Source organism: Cheilinus undulatus, linkage group 12 (assembly GCF_018320785.1).
Source record: "Cheilinus undulatus linkage group 12, ASM1832078v1, whole genome shotgun sequence".
NCBI classification, from domain to species: Eukaryota; Metazoa; Chordata; class Actinopteri; order Labriformes; family Labridae; genus Cheilinus; species Cheilinus undulatus.
In genome coordinates this window covers 47,699,520-47,717,575 of record NC_054876.1, presented here as the reverse complement: position 1 = coordinate 47,717,575, position 18,056 = coordinate 47,699,520, and the positions used below count along the sequence as shown (strand labels likewise).

Sequence of the window (18,056 nt, the reverse complement as noted above, 5' to 3'; positions counted from 1 at the left end):
GCCGTTAATGTGTCTATCCATATGGGGGTTTATTGCCATGCACTCCCTGGAGAGTCAAAGCATTCTGCTTGAATAACCCAGGAAGCATCTTTTGAGCAGAACCTTCTCTGCCAAGTAAAACTGTTCATCCGCTTTGCAATAAAATGTTAAAATGTAAGATGAGTGGTCCTGACTGAAATATTTGTCTTGAAATGATGCATTTTATATTTCAGTCTGATGTGAACCAAAGTTTTAAGACCTTAAGAAAAACTCAGGTTTATGTTAGTGCTTCTGTTATTATTATTGACACTCTGGCACCTGTGAGTAGTGAAGTCATTTCAAAATTTAACACAGTACTAGAATGCATTGATATTTAAAATAAAGTGCTGTCAAATGTAATGTGTTTGTGACATCGCTTGTTTGTGTCACAGCTAAAAAATGAAATCTCTGCAGACTGCCCGCTCAGTAGACAAACCATGACAAAGTGTCCTCATGTCGTCATGACCCAGCCACTCATAATACTGTATATGCTGCATTGTCAGGGACAACTGCTTCGAGGTCCTTCTATAAGCCAGTGGTTTTCAAACTTTTTTTGCCCAAGGCACACCTAAGGTTAAGCCAAAATCTCAAGGAACACCATATTTAAATCAATACAAAGTAGACTTTTCAAATAATTTTACAGTCAAAGTGGACGATAAGGGGAGATAAAGGGGAGAGCTTTCTGGGGCCTAGTCAATTGGGGGATCATGGAGACGGCAAAAGGTGGCAAAAATGGGTTAAAGGTTATGAAAAAGCATGGCAAAATTGGACAAAAAGTGGCTAAACAAAGTCAGAAATGAGCAAAAATTGGTAAAAAGTGGCCAAACGATGGGTTGAAATTGGTCAAAACTTGTTGATAGTGTCAAAACAGTGGCAAAAATGGGTTATAATTGGCCTAAAAGGATTTACTGTGTATAAAAGTGGTAAAAAAAAAAATGGGATAAAAGTGATGAGAAAAAAAAGAAAAAGTGGGCAAAAAAGTGGTCAAAAAGTGGCAAAAAGGTAGTAAAGCTGGGCTAAATGTGGCAAAAAGTTCAAAAAAAGTTGCAAAAATGGGTCAAAAGTAGTAATAAGAAGTGGCAAAAAAAAGCAGTCAAAAATGGTTTAACTTGGTTAGAAATAGCACGAATTAATAACTTTAACACCAATTCAACCCAATAATGACTCGCCATGCTTTTCAGCTCTTAATGAGGTAACTGTTAGCCAGGATGCTAGCACCAATGCTACTGATTAAACACATACACCGATATCATCATTTAATCCCAACTGGGGAGGTCCCATTCTCTGAGGTTTTTACAGGGGTCCAGATCTGTGGGCAGGCCTGGTTACAGTACTTGCCATAAAGTTGTAGTAATAACATTTGGTACAAATTCCCACGGCACACCTAGACTAGCCTTTAGGCACACTATTTGAGAACCACTGCTGAAGTTGAACAAGACAAATCAAAGGATTAGTTCCTATTGTTCCTATTGTTTTATGGTACCTGGTGTCTGTGTCTCGCCTGCATCCTGATGACGTACATGATGTCTTAGTTGTGTAGAATGGCTTCATGTCTGCACTCTGATTGATATCTGTGATGTCTTAGTTTGCATGGCTTCACATGACATCTAGGTTTTGATGTATATTGATCTTGATGAATTACTATCTCAAACATATTCCTGTTTAGTTTCTTTGAATGTGTGGATTCTGCTGATGTTGTCTGCATGTCACGTTCTGTCTTCTAATCTTTTCTTTGGGTTGTTGCTTTGTTCTTCTGCTTGCTATACAAATAAAGTTATTATTATTATTATTATCATTATTATTATTATTATTAGGTGGGGATAGGTACCAAAAAGTGATATGGTACAGGTACCAACACTACCGAACCGAATCATAACTCAGATTTTGTCCATTATTGACCTTTAGCATTCAGATCTGTACATTTCCTACAGAATCTATGCTTTACTTTTGGTACAAACAAGGTGAACACTATACCTCTCACTTCTCAGGATATCTTCAGGCAGACGTCAACAACCACTACACTGCTGCACCTGCTGTTCAGCTAGGTCAAAGCTTAACAAAAACTCTGTGGAGTTGTTTGAGCTTTTTTAAGAACAAGGTGGTGTCTTACTGCTCACTGACCTTCCCCTGTGTATGAGTGATTAATGCTTTTTGACAGAAAATCCCTTCCTGCTGTTGTTTTACAGTCAAATGAACGACTTATCAGGATTTTTTTTCCAGATAAATGCAAACAAAAGCTGTTGCAGCAGCGTGCAGTTGATCACTTTATCTGAAACAGATGCAGTAGCAGCAGTTTCAGAGATAAAAATAACCATATAGAAATATATAATCTTCCTCCTGATGTCGTTTTTGCTTTTTGGGTCACATGGTATCAGTATTAATTCAGCCTGTTTCATAACCGTTCCATTGGAAGTCATAATCGTTACTGAGCATCTTTGTCTGACTCCACAGCCTTCTCCTCTCTGTTTCTGCTCCCATCCTCTGCAGCTGTTTTGTTTATGCTTGAATTCATATTTTCAAAGTGAAATTATTTTACTTTTGTTCTCCTCAGTTCCGCCCCTCTGCTCTCACAGGAAATCATCCGTCGCAGCGGCGTCAGCGAGAGGCCGAGCGTCCCACTGCCGTCACAACAGCTCTGTCACTTCTTATCTCCTGTCACACGCACAAAACTCATTTGTCTGACGACTACGGGCCACCCTCTCCCGCCCCTCCCCCGAGTCCTGCCGGCAGATATAAACTCTCCATCATCACTCTCTTCTTCTTCCTCACCAAGCTTTCATTTCCTAAAAGCTTTAAAAACTCTTCCTCCTCCTCCTCTCGTGCTGGTTGTCATCTTCCTCGGCTCACACACGAGCAGCAGAGATGAGATCTGAGCTCTGCTCTCCTCTCTATGCACTGATTATAATGCTAATATAAGCAACACATTACTCTGCTCTGCATTTATGGTATGTCAGTTTGACACCTAATGTCAGCACAGAAGCAGCAGTGTGTTATGTGTGAAGGATGTGTGTGTTCTGTTGGGAACAGCGATGACAATTCTAGGTGCTTTAACCCAAAGAAACACATCAGATTCAGAGTATTCTCCACGAGACAAATAAAGCACATTTCTTATCCTTTTAGTGTTCAAAGGGAAGTTTTTTATGCTTTTCCAAATGCAAGATCAGTGCTGATGGGAATCACAGCTCTGTTTAGTGAGACAGATCGTTTGACTCAGCTCTGTGAAAAGCCCCACAAACATACCATATCTGCCCTAAATCTTTTCTGTATCACGTGCTCTAGGCAGGCCACAGTAATGATTGGGTCCCTAAAAGATCCAACAAATGGGCTCTCCCTCAATCAGGGCCCGAGCACCAGCCTGGGGTCAGTGTGGCCCCTATTATATCTGCTCTCTTCAGTGACTCGTGGCCTGTTTTGGAAGTCTTATCAAGCCCCAAAACTCACCAAACTTTCCCCAAAAATGGCCCCCTTGAAGAAATAGCCAAACTGTGCTGTTCCATCACACAGTGACCCCTGGGGGGGGGGGGCAAAAGTGAGATAAAGCACTGGATAAGAGCTACATACATAAAAATCAGTACACATCTTAGTTTCTGTTAGCCGGCTTTTGTCGGTCATTGGCCGGTAAAAATGGCCAAGTCCGGCAGATAAAAATATAACAGCTCAAAATGTCTGGTAGAAAACATGCAAATAACCAGATAAGTAAATACTGAATACTTATATATTATATTTCGTTTAACCTAGAAGATATGTTGGGAGAATGCTTTAATATAAACTAAAAGTAGACTAATCTTACTACATCCACTGTCCTGCAGTTGTTTATCTCCTCAGACAGCAAGCACATGGCTGATTATCTATGCATGATGATGTCAAAGCAAATCTATCGCTCTGAGCATGCTCAGTCCTGCTGGAGACTATGCAGGGAAAGTTTGACCAGAGCTTTCTCGTATAGCAGAGTTTTAATCTAAGTGAGGTTTTCCTTGTTAACCAAAGGCTTAATATCATCAGCGGTGTGGAGGGATTTTGAGTTAGTCATCGCTGCGAGTAATGAAGAGGCTGAAACAAAACTACTACAACAAGATGGCTGGACATCTACGAGTATTGATTTAAGTCAGCCACATTAAAGGGATGGATATTTATGCAGTCACCTATTTTACATAACATATATATATATATATATAGTAGAAATATGTTTTTTCACTTTACATTAAAGACCTCTGGATTTTTTTTCTTTTGTCAAAAAATAAAAAATTACATTGATCATGATTGATTTATGTAATCCTTGCGTCCAAGGAGGGGAATACTTCTATCGGCACTATAGAAAATTGATTTTAGACAAAAACAGCTCATATTTAGCCTTCAGTAATCACAGCACCATAGAGATCTTCAGCCAAGAAAGTAAATTGTTATTAATTGTCTACAAGCCCATCTATGATTCTTTCTGGATATCACAATAATAACAAATAGCTTCAAATGACTAGTGGTGCCACTGTTTGGCATAGAATACCATTTTTCAATTAATTACTCCTCAAAAACACTAAAGACAGGTAGGATGGCAGAGAAAGGGCACTGGTCTAGTCCAGTGTTACTCAACCCTGCTCAACCAAAGAGCTAAACTGTTGAAAAATATATTTGCAAGAGCCCCAATCAAGTCTTGAAAAGTGGCAATTGAAATAAGTTAAAGGCGGCAAAAATGGTCAAAACGCAGCAAACACTAAGAGAAAAGTGGCAAAAATGGGTGGAAAGTGACCAAATAATGAGTTAAAAGTGGCAAAAACGTTGCAAAAATGAGTGAAAAAGTTACTAAATTTGGCAAAAAGGTGGGGAAAATGGGCAAAAAGTGGCATTTAATTGCAAAAGGCAGTTTAAATGGACAAGAAGCTGCAAAAAGGGGCAAAAAATTGCAAAAAGCATGATAAAATTGTCAAAAAGGGGAAAAATGTGGCAAAAATGGTCCAAAAGTGGCAAAAAACATGGAGAAAAATGAGTGATAAGTGACTAAAATGTGCAAAAATGAGGAAAAAAGGTGGGGAAAATGGGCAAAAAGCATCAAAGAGTGGCAAAATGGGAAAATAGTGGTATTTAATTGCAAAAGGCAGCTTAAACGGGTGAAAGGTTGCAAAAGAAAACGCAAAAAAAAAGGGGCAAAAAATTGCAAAAAGCTGGATAAAAGTGTCAAAATTGGCTAAAAGCAGTAAAAATGGAATTAAAGTAGCAAAAAATTGCAGATAAGGGCAATGGAAATATGCAGGCAAAAAATAGAGGTTAACAATTAAAGCCTACTGTGCAGGAGTGGGAAAAATGTTTCAAATTAAGACATAAAAGAGCCACAGATCTTCTCAAATGAGCCACATGTGGAGTATCACTGGTCTAGTCAAACAAGGTTCATTTATGGTCGGAGACAGGAAAAATCTTTCTTCTTAATGGCCCAAAATGGTTTCATTTTCAGACTTATCAATGAGGAAAAAGCAAACAAGCAAGTCAGATACTTCAACTCCCTGCAAACATGAATGATGTAATAAATACTGTTCAATAATTCCATGGGGAAAAATAACCACTTCTCCCAACACTGGATGGAAAAACCAGTACCAACCAAAACCAAACAGAAGAAGTCCCAGCAATAGAAATCTGTTATGGACGAGTTCAGTCCTCAGTGTGAGCTCCACCACCATCAACGCCCGAACACAAGCAGCCGCTCTTATTTCACACTTCAAATCCCGACATTGGTTCAGTTTCCGTTCGTGTCGGCCGGTCACTCACCCATCACTCGGAGCCTCTCGGCGCCCACCACCACCTCCTGCTCGTCGGCGGAGAACAGCAGCTTCCCCGTATTGGATTTGACTTCAAACATCCTTCCTCGTGCTTTAACTCCACTCGATCCTAAACAGGACACAGAAGGAGAGAGAAGACTTCAAAGAGGAGCGACAGGAGCTGGAGATGATTTCTTCCTCAACTAAATCTGAGTTTGAACACTTCCAAATATCCTGCAGGGACTGCAGACTTCCGGAAAAATGTTTCTTTTGATTATGAATCAAACCTCATGATGCTTGCTGTGATTGTTGTTTATAATTATAAGAAGCAAAACTACCAACACAAGGCTGAAGAAAAAAAGCTCTAGAATCCATTTTAAAGGACAATTCTGCTATTAAATGCATTAGATATGCCTCCAGCATTAATGTTCTCTCAGTACATTACAAAGTAGAGAGAGGAATTGCAGATGGTGAGGATTTAATGTTTAAGGTGCATATTGGAGCTGATGTAAACTTTCACATGCTGCACCACAGAGCTGATGACAACATTTAGACTGAGTTTAGAACATCTGATGTGTTGTTTATGTTCAGTTGGTAATAAAATATGGGTTTATGAGATTTGACAATTATAGCATTCTGTTTAAATTTACATTTTCACATCGTACCAACTTTTTTGGACTGGGGGTTGTAACCCATTGTAGCTCTGTGACCCTCTGACTGCCTGGTGGCTTGTTGCTTGTTTTAGATGATGAAACACAATGCTGATGGTGATGATTTCCTGTCAGGACTCCATGTAATGTGTCTATTTTGCTGTGACTGGATGCTTGGCACATTTTTCCTGCTGTTTCGTGGATTGACGCAGTTTGGCAGCGTCAAGCATAAAAAATAGACTTGGCACATATCTCGAGTGGTGCAGAGTGGTGCCTCTGGGGTACACTGGAGATGGAAGGGAGGGCATGTAGCGGAATTGCAAAGATTGAATAGAAAGGGAGTGATTTGCTCCGTAGTGCGCTTCACACATGGATCGCTGCATGGCGTATGTGGAAAATGTGGGTTAACCTCTGCCTACCATGTCAGGGTGTATTAGCTGCAGAAATGCAAGAAATTTCAGAGTTTACCATTCCAAACTGCTCAGAACCAAACCTGACTGCTTGGTGAAAAAGCACCAGAAGGGAGAGATGTCAGAGTCAGAGGCTGCCAGGTTGAGGTCAGGGGAGGATGAGGGCCACACCATGAGTTTCTCTCCTTTTATGCCCATAGCAGCCAATGACACAGAGGGATTCTTTGTAGCATGAGATGATGCATTGTCATGCATGGAGATCATTTTGCTATGGAAGGCATGGTTCTTCTTTTTGTACCGTGGAAGAAAGTTAGAAACGCTATATACTTTTCCAAGGTCATTTTCACACCTTCAGGGACCCTTAACCCTTGGATCCTACTATGTCTGTTTTCAGGACATTCATCATATTTATCATCATTTTTTTTTGTTGATAGTCACATTTTTATAGATTGAGGCATCAAATTTGGCCAAAGTTATTATTTTTCTTCATATTATTTTATTATTTTCATATTATAAAATAAACAAAACAACGTGTTGCCCATAGAACTTGATTGATGCAAAATAGCTCCATCCATCCTTGTTTGTCTTAAATCGGACAAACAGACGTCCGTTAGAAACACATTTTTTTGACTGTGTGTCTATGGCACCAAAACAACTTATAGCAACTGTTTCTTTGCGGTCAATCGATCACCAGGGATCCAAATTTCGCCATTCCACAGTGATCCAGCAGATCGTGCCAGTAGACCATTTTAACCCCTTCGGCAACGCGCACATGGTTTTCCTTCCATGAACTCAGACTGTTTGGAGCACTATTTCATCCACTAAACATCATCAGAATTAAATGAACTGATTCATGCCACTAGATATGGATGTGTGAGAGTGGGCTACATGTGTAAGGAATGTGTGCTCCTATGTGTGTGCTCGGTTGTGAATCTGCATCTATGTTTACAACCGGACAGACCGGAAGTGGAGTGTTTACAGTCGGAAATGCTACTTCTGAGTTCTGCAGTCTGGGACTAAGAAAGGGGGACATTTGGACATTTTCAACTTTGCCCTCACTTCATAGCAAGTGGATGGACATGCATGAGGATGCACGGGTCCTTTCGATCAATAGGAGGGAATATATCATATTTCAAATATGCAGTAAATTTATATATGCAAGTAATTGGCGTAATAGTGGTCACATTTTGGTTAGAGGTGGAAATGCGCGTGTTCGTGATTCATATCCTACATATATCCTCTGATTTTTTTATGCCTGTACATAAAATAAACCTAACATGAACAGATAAATTCGCTCGCATATGATTTGGTAGAGGAGGAGGCTCGAGAAAACGATGGTAAAACTGGAGTGTTTTAAGCTTCAACAGACTCATCTGTTTAGCATGGACGCTATCTCACTGAATCCAAGTCAAAGGCATAGTGGACAATAACTGGCATAAAAAGGGTGTAACATTATTTTTCTTTTATTTTTTTTTTTAGTGGTCAGGGTTGAAGTTGTTGAAGAGAACTGAAGTGGTGAAAGTAAAAAAAAATGTTGAAAAATGATTATTTTATGAACACCTTTCTGCATGTCAGTTTTCTGGACAAACAAGGACAGATGGAGCTAAAAATGACAAGGGAGCGAGGGTTAAGGAGCCTACCAGCTCTGTCCTCATGATTCTGGGCAAAAAAATGACTCCACCCCCTCCTTGCTGACGTCACAGCCTTGTTTGGACATGGCAGCCATCCACCAACCATTCACTACTCCATCCATTTGGACCACAACAATAATTTTGGTGCAGAAAAAGAAGAAAGCAGGATAGCCTTTTCTGTGCTGAAATGTTTAGACACTCGATCATCCAGGATTGACCTGTGAGTGAGAGAGGTTTCCACCCTGACACGAGTTTAAATAAGTCTTCAGGAAACTTGAGAAAACACCGACTCAAGCTGCCAAAAGTGCGCCCGTTTCTGCCACAAACAAGAAAACAGAAAATGCAGACAACTGCCTCAAACTCAAATTGCTTTGTCTCCAGCGACAGATGAAAACGCCTGGCGTCGGGGGAGGGGAGACTGATTGACACGCGCGCAATTGATTCTGTCACTCTTCATCTGGGATGTGAAGTTCCACCCTGAACAAGAACAACGCTTAGTCATCCAAGTGAAACATAGACTTCATCGTCCTCCTCCTCAGACCCAGGAGGCAGATGTCAGTGCACTTTCTAACGCTGGAGACACTTCCCGTGTATGTTTACACAAAGTGATTTCCATTCACTGAAGACTGCCAACTCTATTAGAGTGTGACAGGTGGAAAAAGGAGGAACGGAGGGAAGAAAGTGTGATCACAGAGTTACTGTGGAGCCACGGAGACGTCTGCTGGCACCGTTACAGAGAGGGATTTATGATGTGCTAATAATGTTCAATCCTAGAAATGAGGAAATCACTCCAAACACTGAGAGCCGAAGTCTACACTCTACAAAATGTCACAAAATAAATATTAACTGCAAAACGATGGCTGATCTACATTCAGCTCCTCAATGAAAAATCTCAAACCTAAGCATTTATGCCCAGATAGACTTTTTATTTAATGATACAAAACATAAAAAAGCAAATAAATGACCTTTCAGTGAGCTTGCAAGCCAACAAAATCTGCAGGAACATAATGCAAAACATATTGTTTATTATAACACATTTGCTGTTTGTTTTGCTCACATATGCACCTTTATTCGTCAGATGTTTTTTAGAACAGGTTCCATCTTTCAGAGCTTTGTCTAAGATTTTTAAAATGCTCTTTGATTATTCAGAGAAGTGTCTGCAGCTCTCTTTCTCTGTCTGTCCCCCTTGCACTAAAACCTCACGTTAAACAACTTTCTATGTCCATACATTCTGTGGATTTCAGCCTTGGATCATCATAGATCAGTGGTTTTCATAGTGTAAGGCGGGCCTCCCCTGGGGGGCGCCACAGAGCTTCAGGGGAGGCACCGAACCATAAACCAGAAAAAAGGTGATTTGCTTTGTGAACCTCTGCTGTACATGGAGCAAAATGGATAGACTTAAGGCCCAGGAAAAGTTGTGCGAGATGGTTAGAAACGCTGCCTCCGTTTTTGTTGTTAATGGAAGAGGTATATTATCAATACCTCCTCCACAGTCGCCATGTTTGTTTTTGAGTTTGTTGTTGTCATAAACTTTTGACTCTGGGCTGCCCCCCCCGGTGGATGTATTGGTTAACAACCATGCCAACACAAAGGATGCATGGAAGTATGTGAGCAGTGACGGTAACATCGTTTGAAAAGGACCTATACATTTTTGTACGTAAAGGGAGTATAAATGGGCCTTTATAGTTACTATAGGGACTATGCTATAGAGCAGTGCTACTCAACCAAACAGCCACATTTTTGAAAAATACCTTTACAAGCGCCACAATCTAAGAGGTGGAAAGTGGCACAAAGACGTAGCAAAAATGAGCAAAAAAATGGGGGGAAAAAGGGATATTTAAAAATGAAATGAAGCTTAAATGGGCAAAAGGTAAAAAAGTGCAAAAATGGGATAAAAGTGGAAAAAAATGGGGGAAAAGAGGCAAAACGAAGTTGTAAAAAGGTCAAGAAATATGAAAAAGGGGTTTTTAATGGCATTATAACTGAATAAATGGGAAAAGCAGATGTTTAAGGACATTTACAAACCAAAATATCCAAAATATATTGATGTTAAAAATGTTTAAAGATTAGACATAAATGTTTAAAATGCTGTTGTTTAATTTTTTTTCAATTTGAATCATTTTTGTGGGTGGGGGTCCACTGAATGAGTAATTTCTTCTTGGGGGCTCAATCCTCCACACTTTGAAAACCCCTGTCATAGATTAAGGCCAAAATTTGTACTCAAAGTCACATAACAAGCCTGAACCAAGAAGATGCGCTCTATCTCTACAACCCGGCACAACGTTGTCTGAATAATCCATCATGAACGGCTCTGTTAGGATGGATGGGCCCACTGTTTTCTTGCTCGACCACAAAAAAAAAAAAAATCATCACCGCTTTTGGTATTTGCAGCAAAAGCCCATTTGGCTTGTGCAAATTTAAGCTATGAATAGAAAATCAAATGCATTAGACTCAGTGTGGAAGGTTTGTGTATGCAATGATTATTGTCAGTCTGAAAGACAACTCTGCAAAAAATGGGCTCAGCATGCAAATATCTTGAAGATGATATCTAGTACTGTAGCCCTTTACCGCCTTCTAACTCAGTGCCCTGCCGTCTACATGGCATGTCCGTGCCATGCTTTGTGGTGACGGGCGATACTACAAAATTTAATATTGATCTGACACTGAGGACCACCCAGGGGAAAATTTTACTGCTCAAGGCTTTCTCTTCTACATCTCATGAGACTCTCATCAGACAAAGTCTTGATTCTCAGCCTCTTTAAAGTTTCTGATTTTGTCTCTCCTAAAATTCACAAGGAGCAATGACTGAGACCATGGTCAAAGGAGTCTTATTTCAGACCTAATGCAGATACACTATAGTGCCAAAAGTATTCGCTCACCTGCTTTGACTTGCATATGAACTTAAAGGTGCAGTGTGTAAAACTGAATATCAACATCTAGAACTGGGTTCTAGATTGCATTTCTCTGCTGGGAACTGTGGCAACCAGTTGAATTTAATGTGTATCTGTGATGTGAATACAATACAATACAATACAATAACTTTATTTATCCTTTTTTCCTTTTTTCCTATATGTTACCATGGAAACATGTAAAAATCCAAGATGGCAGCATCCATGGAGGGGACCCTCCCTATGGATGAATTAAAGGTTTATTCTGAGTTGTTGTTGTTGTTTTTTTTTTTTTTTTCAAAACAGCTATTTTTGAATTTAGATGACTAAACACTTATTTAGATAGACCGTCTTAGAAATGTTTTGCTTTATTTTACCAAGTTTGTTCAGCTAAATGCTTCTAGGCTAAATATTACACACTGCACCTTTAAGTGACATTTCATTCTTAATCCATAGGGCACTGATCCTCTCCTGGCAGCCTGGGGGCCACACCAGGCCCCCCAAAGCTTCCTGTCCATCCTTAGGCTTTAAATGTCTGCAGCTGTTTAATCAATCCAACAAACAATTCATATTGAAATAGTTTTAAAATGACTGAACATTTGATCTGTTTTTACTGAAATTTACTGTCATAATTAGCAGATATTTAAAAAAGGGTTAAGGTTGGCAAATGTGTTACGAAATAATGGGTGATAAATGGAAAAATGGGTTGTGGAGTGGCACAAAGGGACAAAAGTTGGTGAAAAAGTGGTAAAAACAAGAAAAAATGGGTGAAAGTATCAAAAATGGGTTAGAAGTGGCAAAATTAGGGCAAAAAAGTAATGAAAAGGGGTTAAAAAGTGTCAAAATAGAAGAAAAGTGGAACCAGGAAGATAATACATGCTGGAAAAGTGATTTAAAAGGGGCCAAAAATGGAAAAAAATGGGTTAAAAGAGGCAAAAACTGCACAAATAGCCTGTTAAAGTTGCACAAAGGGGTTAAAGAGTGGGAAAATGGGTCAAAAGAAGAAAACATTGATTTAAATGTTGAAAAAATGTAATTAAAAGGGGCTAAAAAGTGGCAAAAATGGATAACAGTGGGTAAAACATGCAGGAACAAGGGGTTGAGAGTGGTTTAAATCCTGCAAATAAATAAATAAATAAATTAAAAAGGTAAATGAGGGAAAAGTGGCAAAAAGTAATAAAAATGGGTTAAAAGTGGCAAAAATAGTGCAACGAATAATGACCAGTGGTTAAAAAGTGGAAAATAAAAGAAAAGTGGCAAAAATGGATAAAAGAGTGACTCAAAGAGGATAAAACATGCTGAAAAAAGTGGTTTAAAATGGGCTAAAGTATTGAAAAAAATGAGGTAAAGAGGCAAAAAGTATCAAAAATCGGTTAAAAGCTGCAAAAACAGCAGAAATAGCCTGGCAAAGTTGCAAAAAGGGGTTTACAAGTGGCAAAATGGTTGAAAAGTGCCAATAGGAAGTGAGTATCGGTTCGACCAATCATGGTAAAGCTGCATAGTAACTAGGGGGGGTTCGCTAGATTGAGCCGAGCGTCCCGTACGGGCGGCCCCTCTCCTGTGTATCTCCCATCTATTCCCTGCTCTGGAGCTAGCTTCTTCCACGTCAAAGCATACTTCAGGATGACTCATTGGTGAAATGGATGGTGACCAGAATCAAAACATGAAGTAAGTCGATGAGCGTTATCACCACTTTTATTTTAACACTAATGTGATCATTGGTATTGTTATTGTTAGCACATGAAATGATGGGAGATACGCAGGAGAGGAGTCGTCTGAAAGGGACGCTTGGCTCAATCTAGTGAACCTCCCCAGCAACTATGCAGCATTACCATGATTGGTTGAACCAATACTCACTTCCTATTGGCTAACAGCAGTTTTGTTCTGTGTGTGAGCAGAAGAAATCTGAGAGGAGAAAAGAGACGTGCGTGCACAAACAAGGTTTTGACGGAAAAATCTGAGCACACTATAACAAAGTTATGCTGTCAAAATATGTAGATCTGCTCTCAAATATGAAAAATGCTCTCAAAACAAAAAGGCTTTGCTCTCAAAACTTGAGACTTTGCTCTCAAACATTAAAGCATGCTCTCAAATAAAGATAGACTTTTAATCCCATATTTGTGGACCTTGCTTTGTGCACTGGTGCACAGTCATGTTGGAACAGGAAGGGGCCATCCCCAAACTGTTCCAACATGACACATGACACACAAAGTTGCTCTCTGCGCACTGTTCTTCTAATCTTAAGGCCACATGAAGTTTAGAAGTCTGTAGCGATTTTTACTCTGCAGAAAGTTGGCGACCTCTGCACACTATGTGCCTCAGCATAAGCTGACCCCGCTCAAGGCCTACCACTTCTTTGTTACAATACCCCTGACAGCTGACTGTGGAATATTGAGGAGCCAGGAAATTTCACCACTGGACTTGTTGCACAGGTGGCATCCTATCACAGTACCACGCTGGAATTCACTGAGCTCCTGAGAGGTGCTAGGTGCTTGATTTTAAACACCTGTGGTCATGGAAGTGATTGGAACACCTGATTTCAATTATTTGGATGGGTGAGTGAATACTTTTGGCAATATAGTGTATTTACAAAATTAAGAGCATTTCTTTTTAGCTAAAATGAACAATTCTTCCTCCATGGATTTGAGGTCTTGATGTTGTTTTTGTTCCAAATAATCACGTGTTGCTTTCTGACACAAACATATTCTGAAAATCATTTTCAGTGGTTCCCTCGAAAGTGTCCTGATGATCGGATAAACACGTCCCTGTGGCTGAAAGTCATGTAGAGATACAATGAAGTCATGCTAAAGAAGGTTGAAGTGGGAGTCTAGTGGAACATCAAGATTCTTCATGCAGTGTTGCAGTCGGTGTCGTCAGAGTCGATGCTTTTGATGAGAATGAAACAAATCATATCAAAGGAAAACATCAGTAAACTGCATGAAAGCAGCTTGTGTTTCTGCTTCTGTGTCTTACCTGTTACAAGCTGCGTGAGCAGCTGGTTGTTGCTGTTGACGATATTGACCGACACGTTTCTGGACGACTGCAATAACAGCGGACGACCCTGTAAGAGACAGAGCACGTTATTTATTCAGTTTGTGGTGCGTGGGTTGTTGCAACACAAGTATCAGCACCGATTAAAAAAAAAGAAAACATCAGTGAAAGAAAATATCCCTTTTTTGGCTTTTTTTTCTCGCTATCCTTGGGAAAAAACAGTGTTCCCTTATCATTCCCTTGACATGAAAAGATCATATATGTATGCCTTCAATGTTTACATGATATTCAATATTTATTCACTGTGCATATGCTTCTATGAAACAAGCTGTGCATGCACTCACACAAGGTTAGCAGTGGGTTTAAACTATTTTAATGTAACCACATTTGTTTTTCTGCATATTCCCAGATAAAATGATTACAGTAACATGAGAAATGCAGATGTTCTGGAAAAATCTGTATTATTCATCTGTCATCTTTATGCCCAGCTTTCATGTTAAAATAAAAAAAACACACTCATGCTCTTGTTAGCCTCCAGGGACGTGTTTGTCTTAAAATGAGGAGTGGCCAGGCACAAAAGCCGTCTCTAGGACACAGACACTGCTCTAACTGTGATTCCATGTGTAGATGCTAAACTGCATGATGAAAGCAAATGCTTCAAATCAAACTCCTGATTGAGAAAGTCTATCAGCTTCCAGAAAGACAGAAAGCCAAGATACCTGATTATTTTGGGGCTTATTCAAACAGCAAAAAGTTGGGACCCTGCCAGCATGTCCAGTTGGGCCCTATCTGGGTCACAGACGGGCTACATGGGTGTGGGGTCAGCGTGGGCTTAGACTGGGCAAAAAGTGTGGGCTCCATATGGATTTGGTAATACAAGACCCACGTGGGCTGACCATACAGGACCCATATAGAGCCTATGTGGGTCATGTGGGCACAGACTAGAACTGGGCAGCATTATCTGGGATGCATATAAGACCTTGGTTCCCAACCTGGGGTCCGGGACCCCCTTAGGTGTGTGCAAGGCTCTACCTGAGTGAGGTTGTTAAAATTAGGTATTCACATCTTAAAAGAAATCATGGTATTACACATAAATAATCCATTCAGTGGTTTTTGGGTAAAATAATTTGCGATAACGGCTACTTTGTTTGGATTTAAACAAAAAACAATTCAAATTTATGTTAATTTTGTGAACAAATTATCACTTTTTTAAGTGTCAGTCCTTGGGGGTTCAAGTTTTCTTAGATAAAAGTAGGGGGGCTCAAAGGAACCACTGGTCTAAGTCATATGGGCCCCACATAAATATAAATATAAATACCTCAGTGACAGTATAGAACAGCTGCTGTAGTGAATTCAGTGCAGAACATGTTTATTATCCAAATCATAGTGTATCACTATAAAGTCTGTGGTATCGTGTGTTCCTTGGTAAATGGGAAGTGGACTTCAACTTTTATAGCAATTTCCTAGTCATCCAACAGCTCAAAGTACTTTTTACTTTGCAGATCACACCTACCCATTCACTCCCATTCACCCAGAGAAGAACGCTATCCATCAGTAGTAACCATTCTCATTAATGTGCATTTACACACATGCATACGCCACTGATGCAGCCGGGTGAGCAGTTATGCCTAAAGACACATGGACATGAGACTGCAGGAGCTGGTGATTGAACACACAACCTCCCAGTTGAGACGCCTGCCTCCATCTGCCTATCCATGGTCGCCATCTAGATACGCAGACATGGATGACTTCACCACGCCACGTTATACTAACATCATCTAGCTCAGTGTTACTCAACCCTGCTCAACCAAAGAGCCAAACTGTTGAAAATACCTTTGCAAGAACCACAATCTTATTGGTGAAGCAAAAACAGCTTGAAGTAGAAATAAAAATAAGTTAGAGGTGTCAAAAATGGTCAAAAAGCAACAAAAATGAGTGAAAATGGGGAGGAAAAGTGGAAAAGGGTCAAAAAGTAGCAAAAAAATGAGTTACAGGTGACATGATAAGGTCCAAATATGGAAAAAAAAAGTGGAAAATGGCAAAAATGGGCAAAAAATATAAAACAAGTAGTATTTAGTAGCAAAAGGCAAATGAAATGGGTGAAAAGTGGGAGAAAAAATGGTGAAAAGGGGCAAAAATGTGATACAAGGGGCAAAAAGGATGGCTTAAATGGGTGAAAAGTGGCAAAAAAATGTGAGTAAGTGCAAAAATGGGAAAAAGTGGCAAAAAAAGTAGCAAAAACCAGCAAAAAATAGGAAACAAGTGGAATTATATGGCAAAAGGTAGCTTTAATGGGCAAAAATGGGCAAAAACTAGGGAAAAAGGTGGTATTTAATGACAAAAAGTAGCTTAAATGGGTGAAAATTGGGAGGAAAAAAATTGAAAACGAGCAAAGATGCTATAAAAGAGGCAAAAGGGCAAAACATTGTTGTTGTAGCTTAAATGGATGCAAATAGGGAGAAAAAACAGGCAAAGATGGGATTAAAGTGGCAAAAGGGCACAAAGTTGCAAAAAAAAACTGTAAATATGGGCAAAAATGTAGGGAAAAAATGGGTATTTAGTGGCAAAAGGTAGCTTAAATGGGTTAAAAGTGACAAAAAAAATGTGAAAAAATGGCAAAAAAAGAGTTTAGCTTTTTTAAGGTTTTCTGGGTGAATAATATTTAAAATTAAGACATTAAAGAGCCACAAGGAATAACAAAAGAGCCACATGTGGCTCCAGAGCCACACGTTGAGCATCACTGATCTAGCCTCTTTGCACTCTGCACCTGACATCGCACTCTGATTATGCACCATAACTAGTTTAATGTAGACTGACCCAACCCTGCTCCATGATTTATGCCTTAAAATTAAGGTTTTGAATGAATTATCTTGCAAACACTTTGGAATGCAGCATAAAATGTCCTTATGTTTTTCTCAAGAGCAAAAAAATCACCTTAACATTTAGTTAGAGCAGCGTTTCAGAGCCGAAATCTTTGATGAAACTCTGTTTCATCCTTCCTGCTTCACACTGATCACCTGAATAACGTAGCTTTAGCCTCAAAATGCTAACAATAACAAAAAGTTCAGGGTCACACACAGAAACATGTGTGAACATTTCACTCAAAAACAAACACCAGAACTGTCCGAGCAGCTTCCTGCTCAGTAACTCCCATTTCCCAGAATGCCATGCACCTCGGTAATGCTGATCACGTCGGACACTCTGCTCTCTCTGTGCCCGACTAATCTTCATGCCTCAGTCAACTTCTTAATTAGAGATAACGGCCTGACCATTGTGCAGCTCTGCAGCAGAGGAGGGGATCTGCCTTGTGTGTGTATTACTGATAACATTATGGCTCTCACCAAACTTACTGAAGTTCCCACAGTAAATACGCCAAACGTATGATACGAAAGCTAGAAGTTATTACAATGACAGCGTGGTGTGAACTGAATGTCAAGCTCACAGGAACACAGCTGATACATAGAGAGCGTTTCAGCACTGATGATTACACTCACATTAACTGTGGAGTCATTTAAGCATGGCAGGTTAGACGAGAGCCATCCTCATTTCCAGGTACTCAGCTGAGGTGAGTGTGGGGAAGTTTAACTTTGAATTAAAATGAACTCTGTTGTTGTTGTTCATTCCTTAAAATGAACCATAAAAGACACAATGACCAGCCAGGCATGCTCACATTCATTTAAGTCAACAAAATAAGTCAGCTCTAAAGAAAATCAGGCCTGCTCCT

At 39.8% G+C, this 18,056-nt stretch overlaps 1 protein-coding gene across 1 annotated transcript in view; it reads right to left on the bottom strand.

Annotated features, from left to right (window-relative positions):
• Positions 1-18,056, bottom strand: part of sgcd (sarcoglycan, delta (dystrophin-associated glycoprotein)) — a 259,177-nt gene that overhangs the window by 95,067 nt on the left and 146,054 nt on the right. The window contains exons 4-5 of the mRNA XM_041801184.1: positions 14,315-14,402; positions 5,773-5,892 (exon numbers count right to left, since the gene is read on the bottom strand). Coding sequence (XP_041657118.1) covers positions 5,773-5,892; positions 14,315-14,402 — 208 coding nt within the window. The remainder of the gene's footprint in view (positions 1-5,772; positions 5,893-14,314; positions 14,403-18,056) is intronic.